The sequence below is a fragment of the Carcharodon carcharias genome, chromosome 2 (genome assembly GCF_017639515.1).
Source record: "Carcharodon carcharias isolate sCarCar2 chromosome 2, sCarCar2.pri, whole genome shotgun sequence".
Lineage (NCBI taxonomy): Eukaryota > Metazoa > Chordata > Chondrichthyes > Lamniformes > Lamnidae > Carcharodon > Carcharodon carcharias.
This window is the reverse complement of record NC_054468.1, coordinates 134,489,384-134,511,029: the sequence shown is the minus strand read 5'-3', so window position 1 is coordinate 134,511,029 and position 21,646 is coordinate 134,489,384. Positions and strand designations below refer to the sequence as shown.

General features: G+C 44.5%; 1 protein-coding gene across 1 annotated transcript; it reads left to right on the top strand.

Moving 5' to 3' along the window:
• Positions 1 to 1,177: 1,177 nt before the first annotated feature.
• On the top strand, positions 1,178 to 21,248 carry tmem178 (transmembrane protein 178). Its single transcript, XM_041182676.1, has 4 exons — positions 1,178 to 1,625; positions 13,559 to 13,672; positions 15,118 to 15,255; positions 20,977 to 21,248. Exons 1-4 carry the CDS (start codon positions 1,178 to 1,180, stop codon positions 21,216 to 21,218), a joined length of 942 nt encoding a protein of 313 aa, XP_041038610.1. The 3' UTR covers positions 21,219 to 21,248.
• Positions 21,249 to 21,646: the final 398 nt, after the last annotated feature.

Here is a 21,646-nt window from a genome sequence, read left to right as displayed (position 1 = left end):
ATGGTTTCAGGAGCTGAATGTGCAGAAGGTGGGGTTTGAAAATTGTCCTGGGTTGATATTTATTTGCTGACAGATGCATTTGGTTTGCCCCAGGTGACATATCACATACTTTTGAATTGAATGTGTTACATAAAAAGGCCAAACGATGTTGGCTCCTCAAATTTAGAAACAGGCCAGAAGATTATTTTTATACGTTAATTAACTTTGCCACAGATGATCGTGATAAAAAGAAAATGAAGTCTTGCCTTTCTATTGCACCTTTCATAACTTCAGGGTGTCCCAAAACACTTACAGCCAATGAATTACTTTGAATTATAGGCCCTATTTTAATGTAGGAAACTCTGCAAACCACTTTGTGCCAAACAAGCTTCCACAAACAGCAACTTGGTAATGACCAGATAATGAGTTTTAGGGATGTTGGTGGAGGGATAAGTATTGGCCACGGCACAGAGTAGACCACTCTGTTCTTCAAAATAGGCCGAGATATTTTACATCCACTTGAGAGCCAGAAGGGTTTCAGTTTAAAACTTAATTTTGAAAGACAGCACCTCCAACAGTGCAGCACTCTCTCAATCCTGCCCAGGAGCACGAGATGTGAAACTTAAGCCTTCTGACTCAGAGCTAGTGCTACCACTGAGTCAGATGTGACACGCTTAAATTCGAAATTGCATTGGAATTGGATTTAGTGTTGCATTCTCAGTCTTGGTGTGTGGTAGGTGAGGCGTGGGGGTTCAGAGGCTGTTTCAAGTTTAGGAGTTTCAACGGGGGCACAAGCATCGGTACTCTGATACCGAGAGACAGAGAAAAAAAAAGGGGGAAGAAAAAACAGAAGTAACAGCCGGAGTGGGAGATGCTGTATCTGCCAGTGAGGAGGGGGAATGTGAGAGTCTGCGGGCAAAAGAGAAAGCCAGTGCACAGCTCGACTCAGCCAGCCAGTCCCTCTGCAAGATTGCCCCTGTCTGAGCGACTCAAAGCACAGAACCTGAGTCCGGACAAATGACAAATGAAATCAAAAGCGTGTGATCAGCCCCCAGCGCATCGGCGAGGATGTGGGGTTTGTAGAAAGGGGGAAGACAAAGAAAGGAAGGGGAGGGGGAAAGAAATCTTTAGCACTCAAGGGCGGCGTTGCCTTGGACAGACAAGGGAGGGTAAATCAATGCTTAGGGCAAACTGAGAGATGGAGAAGAGGAGCTGGATCACTGCTTTTAGCCTGTTTCTCAGTGGCTCCGCTCTCCTGCTGCTGACCACAGCTATTTTCACCGATCACTGGTATGAAACGGACACCCGGAGGCACCGGGAGAGCTGCGACGGTCAAAGCTTGGGGAGCAGCGGCGAAGAGCAGAACCGAGTGATGCCCATCTACAACCTCCCCCTGCGGGAGCGCGGCAAGGCGGAGGAGCCGGGCTCTCCGGCTCCCGGAGCTCCCGATACAAAAGGCTCTTCAAACCCCCTCCTCCCAGCTCCAGCCAGCGACCAGGATTTGCTGGAGAATTGGCGCTCGGTGCTGGGGCTCGGCGTCTTCGAGTCGGATTGCGCCCGTCCTCTGTTCGACACCTATACTGGACTGTGGAGAAAATGCTACTATATGGGCATCGACCGGGACATCGATCACCTCATATCCAAAGGTAAGATTCAGGAGGGGAGTGGGAGACGGGAGTAAAGATAGACTTTCTTGCTCTCGTGTTGATTTACTTGCACTTAAACGCCTAAAAGTACAATATTAAGAGCAGGGCTTAACTAAATGAGCTCAGATCCTAGGAGCTGGCTAATAAGTCCCAAGTACACATCCTGGACACTGGTGTGGTCCTTCAATGGGAAATGTCCATATTCTTTGACTCTAAAACAAAGGCCAACGACTCCCTGCTGCAATCAACCCCCCGCCCCCCTGACATTCAGAACACAAACGGGGGATTTGGGGTTCGGGAAAAATCCTTGTTGGGGCGAAATTCCCCTTTGTTCCAGAATTTTTCATTCAAGGACATGTTTCTTAGACGAAAGGAGACACGCGGAATTGCCCTGAGGCTCAAGCTCATCGTGAGCGAGTTTTAAAACTAAATGATTGATTCTTGGTACTAATGTGCATTTCTTGCATCTTCCCAAAAACATTAAATATGCCAGAAGGATATGAAATGCAATTTTCAGTTGATTTGTGGAGGTCGATTTATACCCAGGACAGTTTGGTACAATTTAAGGATTGGTATTTCTATAAGGCTTTTCATTAGCTCAGGACATACCCCAAACAAATAGCAAACCAATTACTTCTTAAAAATGTGTATTCACTGTTGTAAGAAATTCTGCAACCAATTTGTACACAGCGATGGTTTAATAATCTCTTTTGGTGTGCATTATGAATCATATATTGGCCGGAACACGGGCGAAGAGCTGACGGGCTTCTGTCTTGCTAAAATCTCTGGAGTGGGACTTGAAGTCACTTCTGACTCAGACCTGAGACACTGAGCTAAGACTGACACTTGTAAAGTAGCTTATTTTGTGTCTGATTTATTTTTCCCTGAGAGTGAAATTTGATACGTTGAAGCTGACATTAAATATAGAACCATAGGAAAGTTTCAGCACAGAAAGGGAACATTCATGTTTACGCCGGCCGAAAAAGAATTTTTTTTAAAAATAGCTGCTCATTTTAATCCCACCTTCCAGCACCTGAACCGTAGCCTTGCAGGTTACAGCGCTTTAGGTGCAGATCCAAGTGCCTTTTAAATGAGTTGAAGGTTTCTTCCTCCACCGTCAAATCAGGTAGTAAATTCCAATATATTTTCTTTGACTCTGGGGGAATTTCTAATTGTCTAGGGGGTTCTCTGTCATACGTTATTTATTAAGAGCACTTATCTGTGCATATTTTCAGCTGGTCGGTAGATGTGAACGAATCTAGCATGGATTGAATTAACAAGTACAAATCAGCAATTTTGTTACTTTATAGCAACATTTTTTTTATTGGAATGACTGGGGAAACAGTTACAGTTCAATGTCGAGGTTAACAATTCATTCAATAGCTTCAGCTGGCATGGTGTGAATGGTTATGATATATTGCATTAATTGTGGCCGTTGGTTATTGTATAACTATCTAGCAAACATCATAAAAATATTGTCTAGTATAAATCATCCTAATATCATAGGAATATAGCAACAAGAGTAGACCTTTTCTATCAAGGAAATGTATCTTTAAATAGTCATTTGAGTATTGAACTTGAGTATTGCTGAAAAAAGAGACAAGTCTAAGCTTTTTGTCTTGCACTCATCAGGACACTGCAAGAATATCAATACAAGGGGAAAACAACAATTTATACTCTATGTGAAGAGCGTGCTGATTGGTTGGCTCTGATTGGTAGAGGTGTTGCCATGGGGAAGACATCAGTGATGGTGACTGACAATTAACTGCCAAGCATTGTTTGAAATTTAAACCAGACAGCTTGACCCTGATTGGTCAAGGCATTGCCCTGAGGAATGAGTCAGCGAATAGCTGTCACTTATTTTATTTAGCTGAAACAGCCGCAATGAAAGAATATGAACGCCTATAGCACCGTCAGAACCTGAGGGACTTCCAAAGCATTTCACAGCTTATGAAATACTTTTTGTTGTGTAGTCACTGCTATAACTTAAGGAAAGGCAGCAGTCTATTTGCAGGGTCCCCCAACCATTCTGGCTAAGACACCAGGATAACTTTCTGTTTTTCTTCAGATAGTACTGAAGAATCTCCAATGTCCATCTGAACTGTTAGAACAGACAGAACCTTTGTTTATTGTCCCATTTAAACAGTGGCATCTTCAACAAAAGCAATTTTTAAAATCAATTTTCATGATCTGGGCATCGCTAGCAAAGTGGTTATTTGTTGTCCATTCTCTTCCTTACAACTTCAATGCCTGGTGCATCACAGTATATACAGATCCCACCTCATTCATAAGCCATGCAATCTACTGGCAGAGGCAAGAAGACAGATAAAAACAGAAACAAATTAGGGAATGAAGATCTGGAAAATTCCCCTTTGACCCTATCAAGTGATCAAAACTAGTTCAGGAGACCACTCTGGTTATAACTAATATTATACTGTACCTACCATATGATAGATTTAGATGAAGAAAGATGGGAGGGGCTCGAGTGGAACATAAATGTTGGTATGGACTGATTGGGCCGAATGGCCTGTTTCTGTGCCCTATATCTTATGAAATCCCATAAAATATATAATTCATGGTTGTCTTGAGAATGTTATGATACAACCTTACAAAGCCACCTCAGAGATCAGTTAAGAGTCAACCACGTTGGTGTGGGACTTGAGTCACATTATATGTATGACCAGATGACAATCCAACAGCTTCAAGCTGATAGCAGCTTTTTTAGTTCCAGATTTTAAAAATTGAATTCTAACTCCCAAAATTTTATGGTGGGATTTGCACATGCATTGTCTTGCACTGAAATGTCACTTTTGATGAAGTCCTTACATTCTAGTGAGCAATGAATTGAAGCCATGGACTTTTGACTTGGAGGCAAGAGTGTTACCACATGAGGCAAGCTAACATAATATTGAATGTGGCTTTTCATATTATTAACTATTTTCATAGAAAGCCTTTGAAAAATGAATGCTTACAATCTTCTGAAAGCAAATTCAAGAAATCACAAATATTTCAGTGTTACCTTTTGATGATTAGCTTCCTTTTATCAAATTCTTGCATTTTGTACCACAGATTATAGGTGAAAATTATTTATGTCAAGAGATGGTTTTGGAGACCCTTAGTGTACATTATAGTTACTGCAAGCTCTTTTTGTACTTTTATACATGAAAGCCAACCTTCTTCATTATGCTATTAGCAATTAGAAAGGTTATTTGTTTTGAGAGTAGGAATGACCATTGGGCTTCTCTATTAGTCAGGTAGTGATGAGCCATCTTTTTCCCAAAAATAAATCTAATTCATAACATTTATAAAAGTGATCGTTCAAAATTAACATTACTTGAAGTGCAAAATAAATCAATTTCATCCAATACTGTATGTTACTCATGACATTTGTACAGTCAGTATTTACAATGTTCATTACATGTCAAACATATAGCGTGAGGGGTTTTTCAATGTTTCCAGCCCCTCAGTCTGCTAAGGCTCAAAGGCCTGACTGGCCTTTTCCCATTGCGCCTTTGTGGCAGCTCCCCCAAGCTTTAGTGCTCCCCTCAACATGTCGGCCTAGACCTCGGAATGTGTCAGTCTGCAACACTTGGTCATGGACAACTCTTTTGGAAGACCAGCAAGTTTCAGGCAGACTAAAGAGCATCTTTCACTGAGTTGATGATCCTCCAGCAGCAGTTGATGTTTATCTTGGTGTGTCTCCCTGGGAACAGCCTGTAGAGCACAGAGTCCTGCATCACAGAGCTGCTCAGGATGAACCTCGACAAAAACCACTGCGTTTTTTTCCAGACCTGTTTTGAAAAGGTACATTTCAGAAGGAGGTGAATAACAATCTCTTCCCCACCACAGCCACCTCAAGGGCAATGTGTGAAGGGGTTGAGACTCTGGGCATGATCTCACAGGGAAGGCCTTTCTTACCACCAGCCAATCTACATCTTGGTGCTTGTTGGAAAGGTCTGTTAATGAGACATTCTGCTAAATGACTTTGACAGTCTGCTCAGGGAACCATCCGACAGGATCCACCATCTCCTCTTCCCACAGGGCATTGAGGACTTAACATCCCAGACCACTGCCTGATGGACTTTTGGTCAAAGATGTTATTCTGCATAAACTTCTCCACAAAATGTAGGTGGTACAGCATGGTCCAACTGAATAGAGCAGTGTAGCCAGACCCATCCTTCGCAACATTGGGGACAGATAGAACCTCAGTAGTGGCAGTTGAGGCAGAATCTTTGGCTCGGTCAGCAGGGTTGGGGCCCAGGCAACCTTCACATTTTTCATGGAACCTCATCCACAGGCGGGATGAGGTTTCCTGAAGGCTTTTAAAGATTTGAAAATATTTTTAATAAAATTCATAGGCGTGTCCCAGCTCATGTGACAGTTTCACATGAAGGGACATGCTCTAAATTTTTTTTTCCCCCTTTATTAAAATTTTTCAAACTTAAACAAATTTCACTGAGGCAGCTCTGTGCATGTGCAAGAAAGAGCACAGGCCCTGACTCAAGCAACCCCCGCCCCACCCGCTTGCACAGGGAGCGCTCAGCCCTTCCGGGCACGCTTCATGCTGGGCAGGCCTTAATTGGCCCATCCGTGTAAAATGGCAGTGCCCAGCCAATTGGCTGTGCGCATGCCCGCGCCCACTCCTGCACAACCCCTCCTGACGGGGAGAAAATTCTCCAGTTGGTGTTTGTGTACCGAGGGTCTATGCACAGCTTGATGCAGCCACACACAAAGGTGGCCATTGGGATGAGGGAAAGATTAGGTAGGCTTTTTCCAATCTTGTCTTGAGATTTGTAGATTGTGTCACTGCGGACATGGTCCATTTTTGCTCTCCAGACAAAGCGATAGATGGCTTGGTTGATCACCATGGCGTAGGTGTGGGTATAGGCCAGACCCGCACCACATACAGCAACACCAAAGGTGCCTTGCACCTGATGGTTAGGTTCTTAAATGCAATGGAGAAGGAGAAGGAGCGTCGCTGCCAAATGCCCCAGTTTTTGTATTATCATGGCTACCCACTCCTCCCAGTTTTGAGCACATGGCCCAGCTCCTGTGAACCATCTCCCAAGTATCTTCAGCTATTCTGACCCAATGGTGAAGGGGACAAAGGATTGGTTGGTCCAGTTCCCAAAGAACATGACCACAGATTCACTTTGGCTCTTGAGGTACATTTAAACTGGCCACAGATGCTCATCAGTCCACGGACCGGCAGCAAGTCCGAGCAAGTGAGCAGATTATGGTGATGTCATCCAATTACAGGGAGGCTTTGACTCGAGTGCCTCCACTGCCTGGGATTTTCATCTCACTTCTTCCCACATTCTTCTTGATGGACTCAGCAAAAGATTCAATACAACACATGAACAGGACAGAGGAGAGGGGATTCCTTGCCTGTCTCTAAATTTGATCAGAAAGCTTTCCAAGTCCGACCCATTGATTGAAATTCAACTCATTACAATTTATATAAATGACTTGAATGAAGGGACAGATGGTTTGGTTGCTAAATTTGCTGATGACATAAAGATATATAGGAAAGTAAGTTGTGAAGAGGACTTAAGGAGACTCTACAGGATATAGATAGGTTAGGTGAGTGGGCAAACATCTGGCAAATGGAGTATGATGTGGGAAAATGTGAGGTTGTCCATTTTGGCAGGAAGAATAAAAAATAAGCATATTATCTAAATGGCAAGAGATTGCAGAGCTCTGAGATGTAGAGGGATCTGGGTGCCCTAGTGCTTGAATTGCAAAAGGTTAGTATGCAGATGGAGCAAGTAATTAGGAAAGCTAATAGAATGTTATCATTTATTGCGAGGGGAATTGGATACAAGAGTAGGGAGGTTTGCTTCAGTTGTACAGGGCACTGGTGAGGCCACATCTGTAATATTGTGTACAATAAAGGTCTCCTTATTTAAGGAAACATGTAAGCGTGTTGGAAGCAGTTCAGAGAAGGTTTACCAGACTAATACCAAGAAAGAACGGGTTGTCTTATGAGGAAAGGATGGACAGGCTAGGATTATATCTGCTGGAATTTAGAAAAGTAAGAGGCAACTTGGTTGAAACAAATAAGATCCTGAGGGGACTTGACAGGGTGGATGTAGAGAGGATGTTTCCACTTGTGGGAGAATCTAGAACTAGGGGTCATGGTTTAAGTATAAGAGGTCGCCCATTTAAGACAGAGATGAGCAATTTTTTTTTCTTTCAGAGAGTTGTACAATTTTGAAATTGGCTTCCTCAAGGGTGGTTGAGGCAGAGACTTTGAATTTCTTTAAGGCAGATGTAGATAGATTCTTGATAAGCAAGGGGGTGAAAGGTTACTGGGGGTAGGCAGGAATGTGGACTTGAGTTTAAAATTAATTCAGCCATGATCTTATTGAATGATGGAGCAGGCTCGAGGGGCCAAGTGGCCTACTCCTGCTCCTAATTCATACGTTTGTAAGTTTGAAACTATGATAGCGATGTTTGTGTACAGCAATTGGATCCAATTGTGGATTCCCTCCCCAAAGCCAAATTTGGAGAGCACATCCATCATGTAGGTGTGTGGTATTCTGAAAAGGACCTTCTCCTGGTCCAGGCTGATGAGGCAGGTGTCCACGCCCGTCCCATACATAGGCAATCGTATTTCCGAGTACAGCGAGGCTATCGTAGATTTTTCTGGTGGGTACAGCACAGGCCGGGTCAGGGTGGATCACCAACTCCAGACACGATTAGCGATGATTTTGGACAGGATTTTATGGCCCACATTAAGCAGTGAAATGGGCTGCCAATTTCTAATTTACTCCTTCTCCCCTTCTGCTTGTAGATGAGGGCGATGAAGTCTTTCCTCATGGATTCTTACAAGCTGCCAGCCAGAAGCATACTCTTGTACACTTCCAACAGGTTTGGGCTGATCCAGTCCCACAGAGTTGAATACAACTCAGCCGGTAAACTATTGCCTCTTGGAGTTTTACTCGTATCGGAGGACCTAGTGGCCTTTGTCAGCTCATCCAGAGTTAGTGGTTTGTCCAGATTCTCCCGAGTACTGTTATCTTGGATCTCTATAATAGAGGACAGGAAGGACTGGAAGACTGTGCTGTCTGTGGGCTTCACATTGTACAATCTGCCATAAAAGGATTTGCTGATCCTTAGTATGACAGGCTGTATTGATGTTACTGAGTCATCTTCTTCATTCAGGCTGCTGATCACAGAGTTCCCTCTGTGTACCTTTTGGAAGAAGTAACACGGGCAGTCTCATCCTGCTCTACAAAATGACTCTGAGCTGGAAGATGATCTTGGAGAGCTGCGCAGTGAAGGGTGAGGATGCCTGACACTTCAATGCTTGGAGCTCCTCCTTACAATCAACCGCCATCGATTGCAGCAGGAAGGGCTTGTGCAGGCTTGTCTGCCGTTGGGACATGTTTATCTATCTATCTATCTGTCTGTCTATCTATCTATCTATCTCTATCTCTCTCTATCTATCTCTCTCTATCTATCTATCTCTCTATCTATCTATCTCTCTCTATCTATTTTTCTCTATCTATCTATCTCTATCTCTCTATCTATCTATCTCTATCTCTCTCTATCTATCTATCTATCTCTTTATCTCTCTATCTCTATCTATCTCTCTCTCTTTATCTCTCTATCTCTATCTATCTATCTCTATCTCTCTATCTCTGTCTCTCTCTATCTCCCTCTATCTATCTATATCTATCTCTCTATCTATCTATCTATCTATTGATCTATCCATCTATCTCTCTCTTTTTCTCTATCTATCTCTATCTATCTCTCGCTATCTATCACACTCTATCCCTCTCTCTCTATCTCTTTCTCTATCTATCTCTCTCTCTATCTATCTCTCCCTATCTCTCTATCTCTCTCTATCTATCTATCTCTATCTCTCCCTATCTGTCTATCTCTCTCTATCCATCTATCTCTCTCTATCTCTCCCTATCCCTCTATCTGTCTTTATCTATCAATCTATCTTTCTCTGTCTAAGTCTATCTATTGCTTTATCTCTATCTATCTATCTATCTACCTATATCTCTCTCTCTCCCTATCTCTCTGGGCAGAATTTTGCCATCAGCAAGCAGGGGGGGGTGGGGCCCGCTCTCCAAAGTGTAAAATGACACGGGATGGCGTCAGGTGGAACCACCGACGTCATCCCACCCCATTTAAATCTTCAGGAAGGCAGGGGCCCAGCAAAATCAGCTGTGGGCCCACTAACCTGTCAATGGCCAATGAGGCTATTGCCAGGACCATTGAAACAATTAAAGGACCTGCCTGTCCAACTTTAAGGTTGGTGGGCAGGCCAGGAGCCCCGGCGGGGTATAGAAAAAACATGAAACCTCATCCATGGGTGGGATGAGGTTTTATGCAGTGTTTTAAAATTTTTAACAAAGTTAAAGATCTGAGCATTCTTTCACGTGCATGTGCAAAAGAGTGCACACCCAGCTCAGGGAATTCCCCCCCACCACTGCCTGCACAGTGAGTGCATAGTGCTTCCTGGCGCATATCACGCTAGGCAGGCCTTAATTGGCCCACCCATGTAAAATGGCAGTGCACCCCAACTGGGGGCACTGATCAGGCACCTGCCCACTTGCGCCCACTCCCGCACAATCCCCCCAACGGAGGGAAGATTCTGCCCCTGGTGTTTTATATATAATTTTAAAAATTCATTAATGAGATGTGAGTGTCACTAGCACAGCCAGCATTTGTTGCCCATCCAAATTGCCCTTGAACCGAGTTGTTTGCTAGGCCATTTCAGACGGCAGTTAAGAGTCACATGTCGATCATATAAGGATGGCAGATTTCCTTCCCTAAAGAACTTTAGTGAACCAGATAGGTCTTTGCAGCAATCAATGATGGTTCCATGGTCACCATTACTGAGCCTAGATTTCAATTCTGAAGTTATTAATCCCACCAGCTGCCTTGGTGGAATTCAGAGCATTAGCCTAGGCCTCTGGGTTACTGATTGAGGTGACATTACCACTACACCACTGTCTCCCCAGTTATTTGAATAAAGCTGTAAGACAGAAAGGGATAGAACCAGAAGAAGACTATTGCATTGGTAAAACTGACTGAACAGTTGCAACCTGAGAAATTAGGCACAGCACATATCTCAGGCTATATATATCCTAATTCAGATCACAGATACACAGCTCCAGGCTAGTTGCAGGCTCTTGAGAGAGGCTAAAGCCTTTTATTAAAACTTTTAGTGAAGCTATTAAGACACAATAAACAATTCAATGGATAATTGTAATCATGTTATTGTGAAATATTTTTTTTTTAATTACCATTTTGTTTGGACAATTACTATGGACATTAGATATTTCGGTTACAGACAAAGAGTGATAGATGAAAATAGTAACTGCATTGGAGCCTGATGGCCAGATTGTGCAATATAGAGGTGTTATATTTTGTATAAAGTGACACCTTTTGTGTATCATTCAATGACATCTTTAACATTAAAAAGTACATAGGGACAGGAATAGACTGCTTAACCCAGTCTAATTCAGTGAAATCGTGGCTTAACTGTAACCAACTCCATGTACCCACTTCTGTTCCATACTGATTAATAAAAATCTATCAATCTCAGATTTAAAGTTAGCACTTGATCTAGTATCAACTCCATTTGTGGAACAGAGATCCAAACTTCTACCACCCTTTGTGTGTAGAAGTGTTTCCTAGGGAAGAATTTTCCCGCCTGCGAGCAGGGGTGGGGCCCACTCACCGATGGGTAAAATGACGTCCGGTGACGTGAGGCGGGTGTCATGATGTCACCGCAGATCATTTAGATTGTCAGTTCGGCAGGCATGCAGCCGGCCCGCCGAACTGTCAAGAGCCTATTAAGGCCATTAACAAAGTAATCAAAGTTGTTAAGAATGTTGCCCGTCCAACCTTAAGGTTGGCAGGCATGCTAAGAGCCCAGGCGGCCTTCCGCATTTTTCATGAAACCTCATCCACAGGCAGGACAAGGTTTTATGAAGGGTGTATTAATTAAATAAAAAATTTTGAAAAAATTAATGGACATGTCCCAGCTCATGTGACAGTTTCGCATGAGGGGATATGTCCTTAAAAATTTTTTTCACCTTTATTAAATTTTCCAGAACTTCAACTAATCTCCCTGAGGCACCTCTGTGCCTCAGGGAGATTTCTGCGCTCTTTCGCGCACATCACGCTGGGCAGGCTTTAATTGGCTCACTCATGTAAAATGGCGGCACGCACCCGATTGGGAGCGCCGATCAGATTCTCGCCCACGCACAACCCCACCAACGGGGGGAAATTCATCCCCTGATTTCACACTTGAAAGCTCTAGTTCTATTTTTACACTCTGTCTCCCAGTCCTATGCTCCCCAACCAGTGGAAATAGTTTCTCTTTAGCAACCCTCTCTTAAAAACTTTGTTCAAATCTCAGTTTGACCTAAGTTCCAAGGAATACAACCTGAGTTTCCTTATGCACTCAATGGGTCATAACTTACGAACTCCAGGGCAGTGTATCTGGAAGGATACCCCAAAGAAGTGCTGGGGAAGCCTCCTCCCCCCCAACCCACGGATGTTCCTTGGTAAGGATTTCACGACAATTGCCTGGGAAGTGCAAACTTCCTTTGGACAATTGCCCTGGACTGGGAGCCATCCAAAAATGCGATTTAAATCACAAACTTCACACAGCAATAGTTATCCAGAACAAGTTAGAAGAATTAAAATCACTTCTACCCTCTGGGTAATTATTGTACTGACCTACCCCAATAGCCCCACAGGACTCCCTCCATCCCCGACTCCCCACAGGACTCCCTCTAACCCCCACAACCCCCTGCAACTCCCCCCTCAAGTGACTCCACCCATGCCCCACTAGTCCCACAACTCCCCCGCTGTCTACCCCCACCTCAGGACTCCACCCCAGACTCCCCAGCCCCCCAACCCCCACAGGACATCTCCACCTTCCACTACCCCCGACTACCTTCCCCCACACTGACCCAACCCGACCATCCCCCTCAATGGCTCGACCCAACCTGATCAGCCTTCACCCTCCCCCAGATTTGACCTGATCTCTCACCCCAGACCCACCTGACCCACTCATGCAGGCCTTCAGGCTCAACCCGATCCCCCGCCCCAGGATCGACCCGACCTGATAACCCCCCAGGTAGAAGTGGGAAGGAGTGTTGGGTTATGGTTGCATTGACTAGGCCGTGGAGCATGGAAGGAGTAAGGTGAGGGTCCTAGGGCATGAGAGAATTGGAAGGGAGTTGGACGTGCCCTTTTGGAGGTGCTCATTATTGGTTGGCCTCACTTTCTTTTGTCGGCCTGGAGCAGATAATTCAGTTGGTCAAGATGGCCACAATAATAGCACCACTGTCTGTACAATGTAGCTTGTGTATCTATGATGCTGAAGGCTGGTATTTTCTCTCAGTTTACACAATGTTTTAAAAAATAAACAATAAGCAGTCACCTAGTTAGTAAAGGACACAAAACAATTAAAAACACTCGCACACTGTGCTTTAGTCTCACCATTTTACCAACAACTACATAAAAATGCAAAAGGTTTAAAGTACATTTGCATAACAGACCTAATGGTGGTGTCTATTACTCATAATTTATTTACTAATCAGAAATACAATGATCCTTATCTGGTTTCTCATTTAACTACACATGACAAGTGGCTAACATATTGTGACATACATGGAACTATGATATTTTCAGTAAAACCTTTCATAATAGGGTGTTATTTCATGAGCTGAACATTGTATACTAAGGTACTAATGATCATTATTCTGATACGAACATAATGCCATTTATATTACAGGTATAATTTAAGTACTATATCTGCATCATAAAACAGTCAATGTATAAACATTTTAATTGCAATGTCAGCATTTAGGAATAATATTTATAAGATTACACAGGTTTCCATTGATATTTAATCCTCAGTTATCTAATGTTGATGAATCTCATTTTCCTCTCAGGAATTGCACAGAGATGCACATCTGTCAAGTATCACTATTCCCAGCCCATCCGTCTAAGAAATATTCCTTTCAACCTTACAAAAACCATCCAGCAGGATGAATGGCATCTGCTGCGTAAGTGTAAATTAGTGTAAAACTGTGCTATACCAATGGCCCTTTTGAGCTTTGCCTCCCATTTCTCCCTTCTTGCCTCTTTTTCCAGAACTCCTTTGTCTACAACCCTAATTACTGATAATGTGGCTCAGTGGTAGGAAGTGTCAGAAATGGGGCAAATGGCAGGAAGTTTCTCAGATCTGTTCCTATTCCACTGCCAGATCTCCAATGTAGGTCCAGTGGAAACCCCGTTTATGCGCATGAAAAGAGTTGGCACTAAAGTTACAGCTGCTGGGGGTGAAGCCCTGTGGAAATAAATATGGTGGAGAGTTCTATGATTGTAACCCAGGGACAATGAAGGAATGGGGATATATATACCTTGGTGGTATGGCCTGTGTCTTGGAGAGGAACTTGGAGGTGATAGTTCCCATGCACTTGCTGCCCTTGTCCTTCTAAGTGGTAGAGGTTGTTGGGTTGGTAGATGCTGCCAAAGAATCTTTGGTGAGTTGCTGCAATGCCTCCTGTGGGTACTACATATCGCAGCCACTCATTTAAAACTCAAAGGCTGGGATTTTCTGGCCCAGCCGTGGCAGGACTCACTGCGGGTGATGCAGCGGCCCAGCCAAAAGTCGGCGGTACCAGACGATCCCGGCAGTGGGCAGGGCTGGAACTTCCCCCCCACCCAATAGGTTAGCTATGCCTCTGAAAACAACATGATCTGGATAAAATTTTTAGATAGCATTCTGCAAATGGGGGCAGATAGTAGGATTTTGGATCCATTGCATTGTAGCCCTGCTCATCTCTATACCCATTAAATTTTCCATGTCACATCTGCTAGATGCCAGAATTTCCTGTCCAAATAAGGATGAGCAGAGTTAAATAAGCTGGGAATGGTGTTGTCATTCCTCGAATCCCACTTTCTGTTATTACCAATTCATTTTCACTGGACTCTAAATATGCTTGTATAAAGTAGGCATGTATTGTTTCTGGGCACTAATTTAAAGGCAGAGGTGGCATGCAAGCAATGCCAGGGGCAATCCCTAATTGGAAATTATTTTGATCCTCAACCTTAGGTCTGAAAAAAGTTTGTGTAGGACCTGAACCTCAGCTATCTGCTGCTTCTATTTTTGAACAGATCACTAGAAAGTGCACTGGTAGCATTTTTACCTGCCTCTCTAAGAACGCTACTTGCAATCTACTTAGCTCTTTCCACATGGTTCACCTAAATTGGGAACTCACAGTCCAGTGAATTACAAGACAGAACCCCAAGTCCTGCTTCTCTGTGATCCAGTATGCATTAGTGGTCGTGTGGCTCATTATTTTAATCGTAATAAGAATGACACTATTTTACTTTACAAAATTTTGTTAATAGAATGCTGTCGACACTAATATCCTTTGCAGTTCTTGTGAAGAAATACGAATGAGGTTTTTTTTTTCTTTTCTGCTTTCCTACCCTACCAATTTAGATTTGAGGAGGATCACTGCTGGATTCCTGGGCATGGCAGCTGCTGTCCTGCTGTGTGGGTGTATTGTGGCGTCGATGAGCTTCTTCTGGGAAGAAAGCCTCACTCAGCACGTGGCAGGTCTCCTTTTCTTAATGGCAGGTCATTTTCCAGCTCTTTACTTCAGCAGTCTGTGTGCCTGCATTAAATTCAGATTATGAATTGTACTCCTAATCATACGGATTATACGGATACCTTTTGACAATGAGTGGGGTGAACAATATATTGCCTTTCACATCAATGTGAAGTAGGTTAATGCAAAGTAAAAGGAAGAACTTGCATTTATATAGTGTCTTTCTCAGCCCCAGGCAGTCCCAAAGCACTTTGCAGCCAATTAAGTATTTCTGAAGTATAGTCACTGTAAGAATCGCAGCAACCAATTTGTGCACAGCAAAGTTCCAAAAATAGCAATGCGATAAAGACCAGATAATATATCTCAGTGATGATGGCTGAGGGTTAACTATTGGCCAGGAACCAAGGAAAACTCCTCCTGTTCTTCTTCAAAATAGTAGCATGGTTCTTCTATGTTCACCTGAGAAGCCAGATTGTTTTTGTTTTATTTATTTGTTCATGGGATGTGGGTGTCACTGGCTGGGCCAGCACTTATTGCCCATCCCTAGTTGCCCTTGAGAAAGTGGTGGTGAGCTGCCTTCAGGAACCACTGCAGTCCATGCATTGTGGGAACACCCATAGTGCTGTTAGGGAGGGAGTTCCAGGATTTTGACCCAGTGACAGTGAAGGAACGGTGATATATTTCCAAGCCAGAATGGTGAGTGACTTGGAGGGGAACTTCCAGGTGGTGGTGTTCCCATGTATCTGTTGGCCTTGCCCTTCTAAGTGAGTGAGCAACAAGATGTCAGATGGAATATAACGTAGGGAGGTGTGAAGATATTTACTTAGCTCATAAGAGAAGAAAAGCAGAATATTTTTTAAAAGGTGCTAAACTTAAGTGTTGATGTTCAAAGAGACAAAGGGTGTGCTCGTACAAGGAATCCAAAAAGTTAGCATGCAGGTGCAGCAAGCAAATAGAAAGGCAAAAAGCGTGTTGGCCTTTATTGCAAAGGAATTGGAGTTCAAGAATTAACAAGCCTTCGTACAATTGTACAAGGTTTTGATGCAATCACATCTGGAATACTGTGTGTAGCAGTACAGCAAAGGTTCACTAAATTGGTCCCTGGGATGAGGGGGATGAGAGATAAGTAAATTGGGTTTATATTCTCTCGAGTTTAGAAGAATGAGAGGTGATCTCATTGAAACCTACAAAATCCTGAAGGAACTTGATAGGGTAAATGCTGAGAGATTGTTTCCACAGGTCGGGGAATTTAAAACAAGGGGGCACAGTCTCAGGATAAGGGACCGATCATTCAGGACTGAGGTGAGGAGAAATTACTCCACTCAAAGAGTTGTGAATCTATGGAATTCTCTACCCCAGGGAGTTGTGGATGCTCCATCTTTGAATACATTTAAGGCTGAGATAGATAGATTTTTGGTCTCTCAAGGAATTATAGGATATGGGGAGTGGGTGGCAAAATGGAGTTGAAGCCGAAGGTCAGCCACGGGGACATGAAGGGCATACACTGCCCGTGACCATCTAAGTGAATGCTGTGCTCAATTTTTACGCCAGTGGCTCCTTTCAGGGCTCCACAGGTGATCTCTATGGGAAATCACAAGCCTCCGCCCACAAATGCATCCATGAGGTCACGGACCCTATCTTCGCGAGGGCACACAACTTTGTGCATTTCGCCTGGGACCAGGAAAGCCAGGATGCAAAAGCACTGGGATTTGCCCAGATCTCAGATGCAGGGTGCCATCGACCCTCACTGTTGCTCAGTTCCCTGTGGCAACAAGTGGTCAATTATGTCAAGTACAAGGGCTTCCATTTGCTGAATGTTCAGCTGGTGTGCGACCACCACAAACACATCCTACATATCTGCACTCAGTTTCCAGGGATTGTCCACAACTCCTACATTCTCAGCCAGTCTCAGATCCCTGACATCTTCCAGGGTCCACAGAGGCTGCAGGAATGGCTCCTCAGGGACAAGGGCTACCCACAGAGGACGTGGCTGATGACACCTGTGTGGTGGCCTCAGACTGCAGCAGAGCGACGCTATAATGAGACTCATGCTGCAACTCACAACTTGGTGGAGCAGACCATCGGGTTACTGAAAATGAGGTTCTGGTGCCTGGACTGGTCTGGTGGAGCCCTGCAATATAGACTACAGAGGGTGTCACACATCGTCATCGCCTGCTGCGCCCTTTACAACCTGGTGCTGCAACAGGGAGAGAAGCTGGCTGAGAAGGAGATGGAGGAGTTGGATGTCTCCTCCAATGAGGATGACATGACAGGGTTGAGAGTGAGGAGGTCCTCAAAGGTGAAATGACAATGATGAGGCCATCGCACTGGCTAGATAAGGCTGATGCACTCGGGAGGCCTTCATAGCTGTTAGATTCATGGAAGATATAGTGAATGCAGCGAGGAGACACCATAGATCCTCATATTGTATCTGACTGATGGCAGCGTACATACCCTCTGTGATAAGGCTCCTATCATGGAGACCCAGTGGAGGCCCTGATAGTCGCTCGATTGCAGGAGGATGATGATGACATGCAGTGAGGACACTCCATAGGTCTTCACATAGCCTTTGAGAATGTCTGACTCCTCTCTGGCCGAGGGCAGCTCGCTCGTGCTTCATGATCAGGGCCATCTCAGAGACGCAGCCATGAAACATTAAATGCACCTGATCCTTTGTCTGCCTTCAGCACAACCCATTCAGGAGCACAGTTCACTGGTCACAGATGCTGAAGAGATGGGGGTCTGCCCCACCTCAAAGGTGCTGAGAGCACATAGAGAATGACGGAACGCTGTGATGCCTGCCCACAACATTCTGGCAGCAATGACAAGCACCATTGAGGTGCAGACATCAGTAATATATCCAGTGAGTGTGAAGCCAGACCATCACTTTGGTATGGAGGCTGCACAAAGCACAGGGAAGAGGCCCTGGACTGAGACACCTATCTTTATCTTGTGCAGAAATCAAGGTTTTACATCTGAGTGACATGAACACAGCTCATCAGAACAAGGAGCCACAGGCAGAAAAACATTCTTGGGAGTTTATTGACAATAGTGAACATTATGTACAAGTGATTAACATCTGTGCCCAGGCTGTGCAACAACGTCCTCTTAATCTTCCTAACCCTGCCACTACATCTTGGTAATATACAGACATCCACAATGGAGGTGGAGGCAGCCTGCTGACTGCAACACCCTGTCTGTGATGACCTTGGTCGGAGTCCTCTGGAAGGCCGAGACCTGGAGGGCCTGGCCTACTTTCGGGGTCCTGCTGTCTGGCAGTGGCACCCTCTTCATCCTGTGGAGCTGGAGCTGCTGGGGTCACAGGAAGAGGGGATTTGGATGGGCTGGACACTCCAGGAGTCACTTGGGTGGAAGGCCCTGCGATGTGCACCTGCTGGTCCTTCTCTGTATGGGTGCTCAAAGCCCCCTGGCTGACTCCTTGAGGGGAAGGGGAAGCTGGAGTGAGATTGAACTCCCCCGCACACCTCTCTCATTGACACTGTTGGAGGCCAACTCTAGCGTCAGCGGTGGGAGTTCAGCCCACGGAGCAGTGCAGGACCAATGTCCTGGACCAAGGTCTCTATGGCGGCCACCATCCTACCAGTGTTGATCTCGGTGCATTGGCATGTCGACGCTATCACCTCAGACTGAAGGTGGACGGACGCCTCCATTATGCATTGCAATCTGAGGAGTGCAGCGGACATCCCTTCATGATGTTCCTAAGCTTGCCTTTGTAGCTCCAGCAACTATGATATGACCAAGTCCAGAGGCCTCGTCTTCTGAATTGGACTCAGCAACATTCTGGCCTCCAACAGTCCTCCAAGTGCTGGAAACCTGGGAAGTCCTTGCTGCCTCCTGCTGTGGATCAGACAGTGTGATGTGCTCACCAGATTGTGATCCCGAGACTATAAAGCTAGGTCCCACCGAGGTGTGTGTCTCTGCGCTGGAGGAGGGTGTGGGTGAGCACTGTGACGGGTTTTCAAGGAGGGTGCCTTCAGATTCTTCTTCAGAGGTTTCTTCGGAGCTTGATTGGAGGCCCTGGGTCATGGACTCACTTGGCTGCTTCCTAGATGTGCCTGTGAAAGCAAGGAGAGATAATTAGTACATGGCAGTGGCCTGTGAAACAGGGCACATCACTCACAGCATGGTTGTCTGATGGATGTTGCACTGTTGGATCCTCACTTGGTTGAGCAGCGCTGACCTCACTGTCAGCACAGGAATGGTCCAGATCCTTGCCGGCCAGCTGGATGACTCTGTTTTCAAAGTCCTTGAGGGCCTTGATTTCAGGCATTCCACCACCGGTCTGCGACCTCTCCCTTTTGTTGTGTGCCTGCTTGACTGCATGAATACAGATGGAGACAGGGTAAACAAGCCACCTGCCAGGCCAGATGATAAGTATGCCTGGTGTGTATGGGTGGTGAGTGGTCCCATAGACAGGATGAGGACAATGAAGCTGTGTGTCAATGAGTCGTGATGTCCCTTGAACTGGCAGTGAGTGAGATCCCTGTGGAAGTGTGATGGGTTTGTGAGTGCATGAGTTGAGAGTGATGAGAAGAGTGCCTTACCCCGGTGGAACAGAGGAGATCATCCATCCTCTTTCGGCACTGGGTGGCTGCCCTCTTATGTAGGGCGTTGGTGCTGACCATCACTGCCACCTCATCCCATGCTGGTTTGGTGATGTTGCTGCCCCTCCTGCAGCCAGAGCAGGGGGTAGAGGACATCACAATTGGCCTCCATGGTGTCCAAAAGGCACCTGAAGGATGCATCATTAAACCAGGTGGCTGCAGTCTTATTGCCTTTTGGGACCATGTCTTCTTTGCAGCAATCCTTGTCTGGAAACGCTGAGGCATGTGCATGCACAACTGGACTTTAAAGATAGTGCCCAGCATGATGAAGCAGTGAGGTGATGGCATGGCGGGTGAACGAGAACCCGCCCGTCATCGAAACGGTGTGCTTCACGGGAATGCATAGTTAATGAGGCGGGATTGGGATGATATGTCGTTAATAGCCACCATTGCGGCCGGCAGGTAAAACATTCTTTTTCCCCGCCTGCTACCGCACTTAGTGCAAATTTGGAATGCTTCCGTCCTAAGTCTGTTTGGATGTCTGATGTTTCCAGATTTTCATCATTGAGAAAGTATCTTGATCCAACCTTTTTCGATCCAAAAGTTGATGACCTCACATTTGCCTATATTGAAACCCATTTGCGCAGTTTTGCGCATTCACTTAATTTATTAATATATCTTTGAAATGTCATGCTACCACCTACCCAACTTGCAATGCCATCCATTTTTGTGTCATCAGCAAACTTCAATGTGTAGCATCTAAGTTGTTAATAAGTATGGTGAATGGTTAAAATCTCAATACAGATCCCTATGGGACACCGCTAGTCACATCCTTTAAATTAGAGTGCTTGCCAATTACAGTAAAATGAGTAACTTTGTGAAAATATGATAAATATATAAATAAAACTCTGACTTATTTTGTGTTGTTTCTGAACTGTTGCATGGGGGAAAAAAAGTTTACTGGGTGTTAATTTTGTGAAGTACGTATTTTAAGTGACACTAGCCATTTTGTAATACACCCAAATCCCTGCCAAAATATATTAGTTTCATCCATCTAAACTAATTTTCCATTTTTACTGTTTTGCCACACAATTCTTTTACTTGGCCAAAAAAAATGCTGCATTGTTTAAATAGCCTTATGTTCTGAGTGTAAGTAATAGCAATTTTTCTTTGTTTTCCCTTTAGGAATTTTTTGCACAATTTCTCTTTGCACATTTGCAGCCAGCGTTTCGTATGATCTGTCGCGTCAACCAAAATTTATCTATGGGCTACCAAGCGATATTGACCATGGGTACAGTTGGTCCATTTTCTGTGCGTGGTGTAGCCTGGGGTTAACGATGATGTCAGGCTGTTTGTGCACTGCTTTTCCATTCCTTAGCAGAACCAAGACAATCCATCAAAAGTCCATCAGAGATTCCTCCGTGTAAGCACCGCTTGATTAAATACTGTTGGATTTTAGGAGGGATCTATGTTTCTCAGATCTTGTGTTGGGAGTGTGGCATCTGTGTTTTTGAGTCTTTGTCCATTATACCAAGAATTACTTCTTACAATATATCTATGCTTGTGTCTTTAAAACACAAAGTGGTTATTTGAAAGCATTCCATGTAAGCTATCAAACACAAAAAGAAGCAGCTACTGACTATATTCCACTTAAAATGACAAATAGTTTATAACTAACCACTGCCGCCTCCATTTTGATTGGTTATTTCAGTTCTGAGATGAGCTGAAATTGTTTTCCTGTGGTGTTTGTTTTCTGTACAATACCAGTATTGTTGTATTCCAAATTCAAAACTGTTAACAGAAATATTAAGATTGGTCTCAGCTATTCAAATATCAATTGTACCTTAGGTTTTAG

Coding starts and splice junctions, on each gene's coding strand:
- tmem178 (XM_041182676.1), top strand. CDS start 1,178: ATGGAGAAGAGGAGCTGGATCACTGCTTTTAGCCTGTTTCTCAGTGGC. Junction 1,626..13,558: donor CGATCACCTCATATCCAAAG/GTAAGATTCAGG, acceptor TTTTCCTCTCAG/GAATTGCACAGAGATGCACA. Junction 15,256..20,976: donor TCTCCTTTTCTTAATGGCAG/GTCATTTTCCAG, acceptor TTTTCCCTTTAG/GAATTTTTTGCACAATTTCT.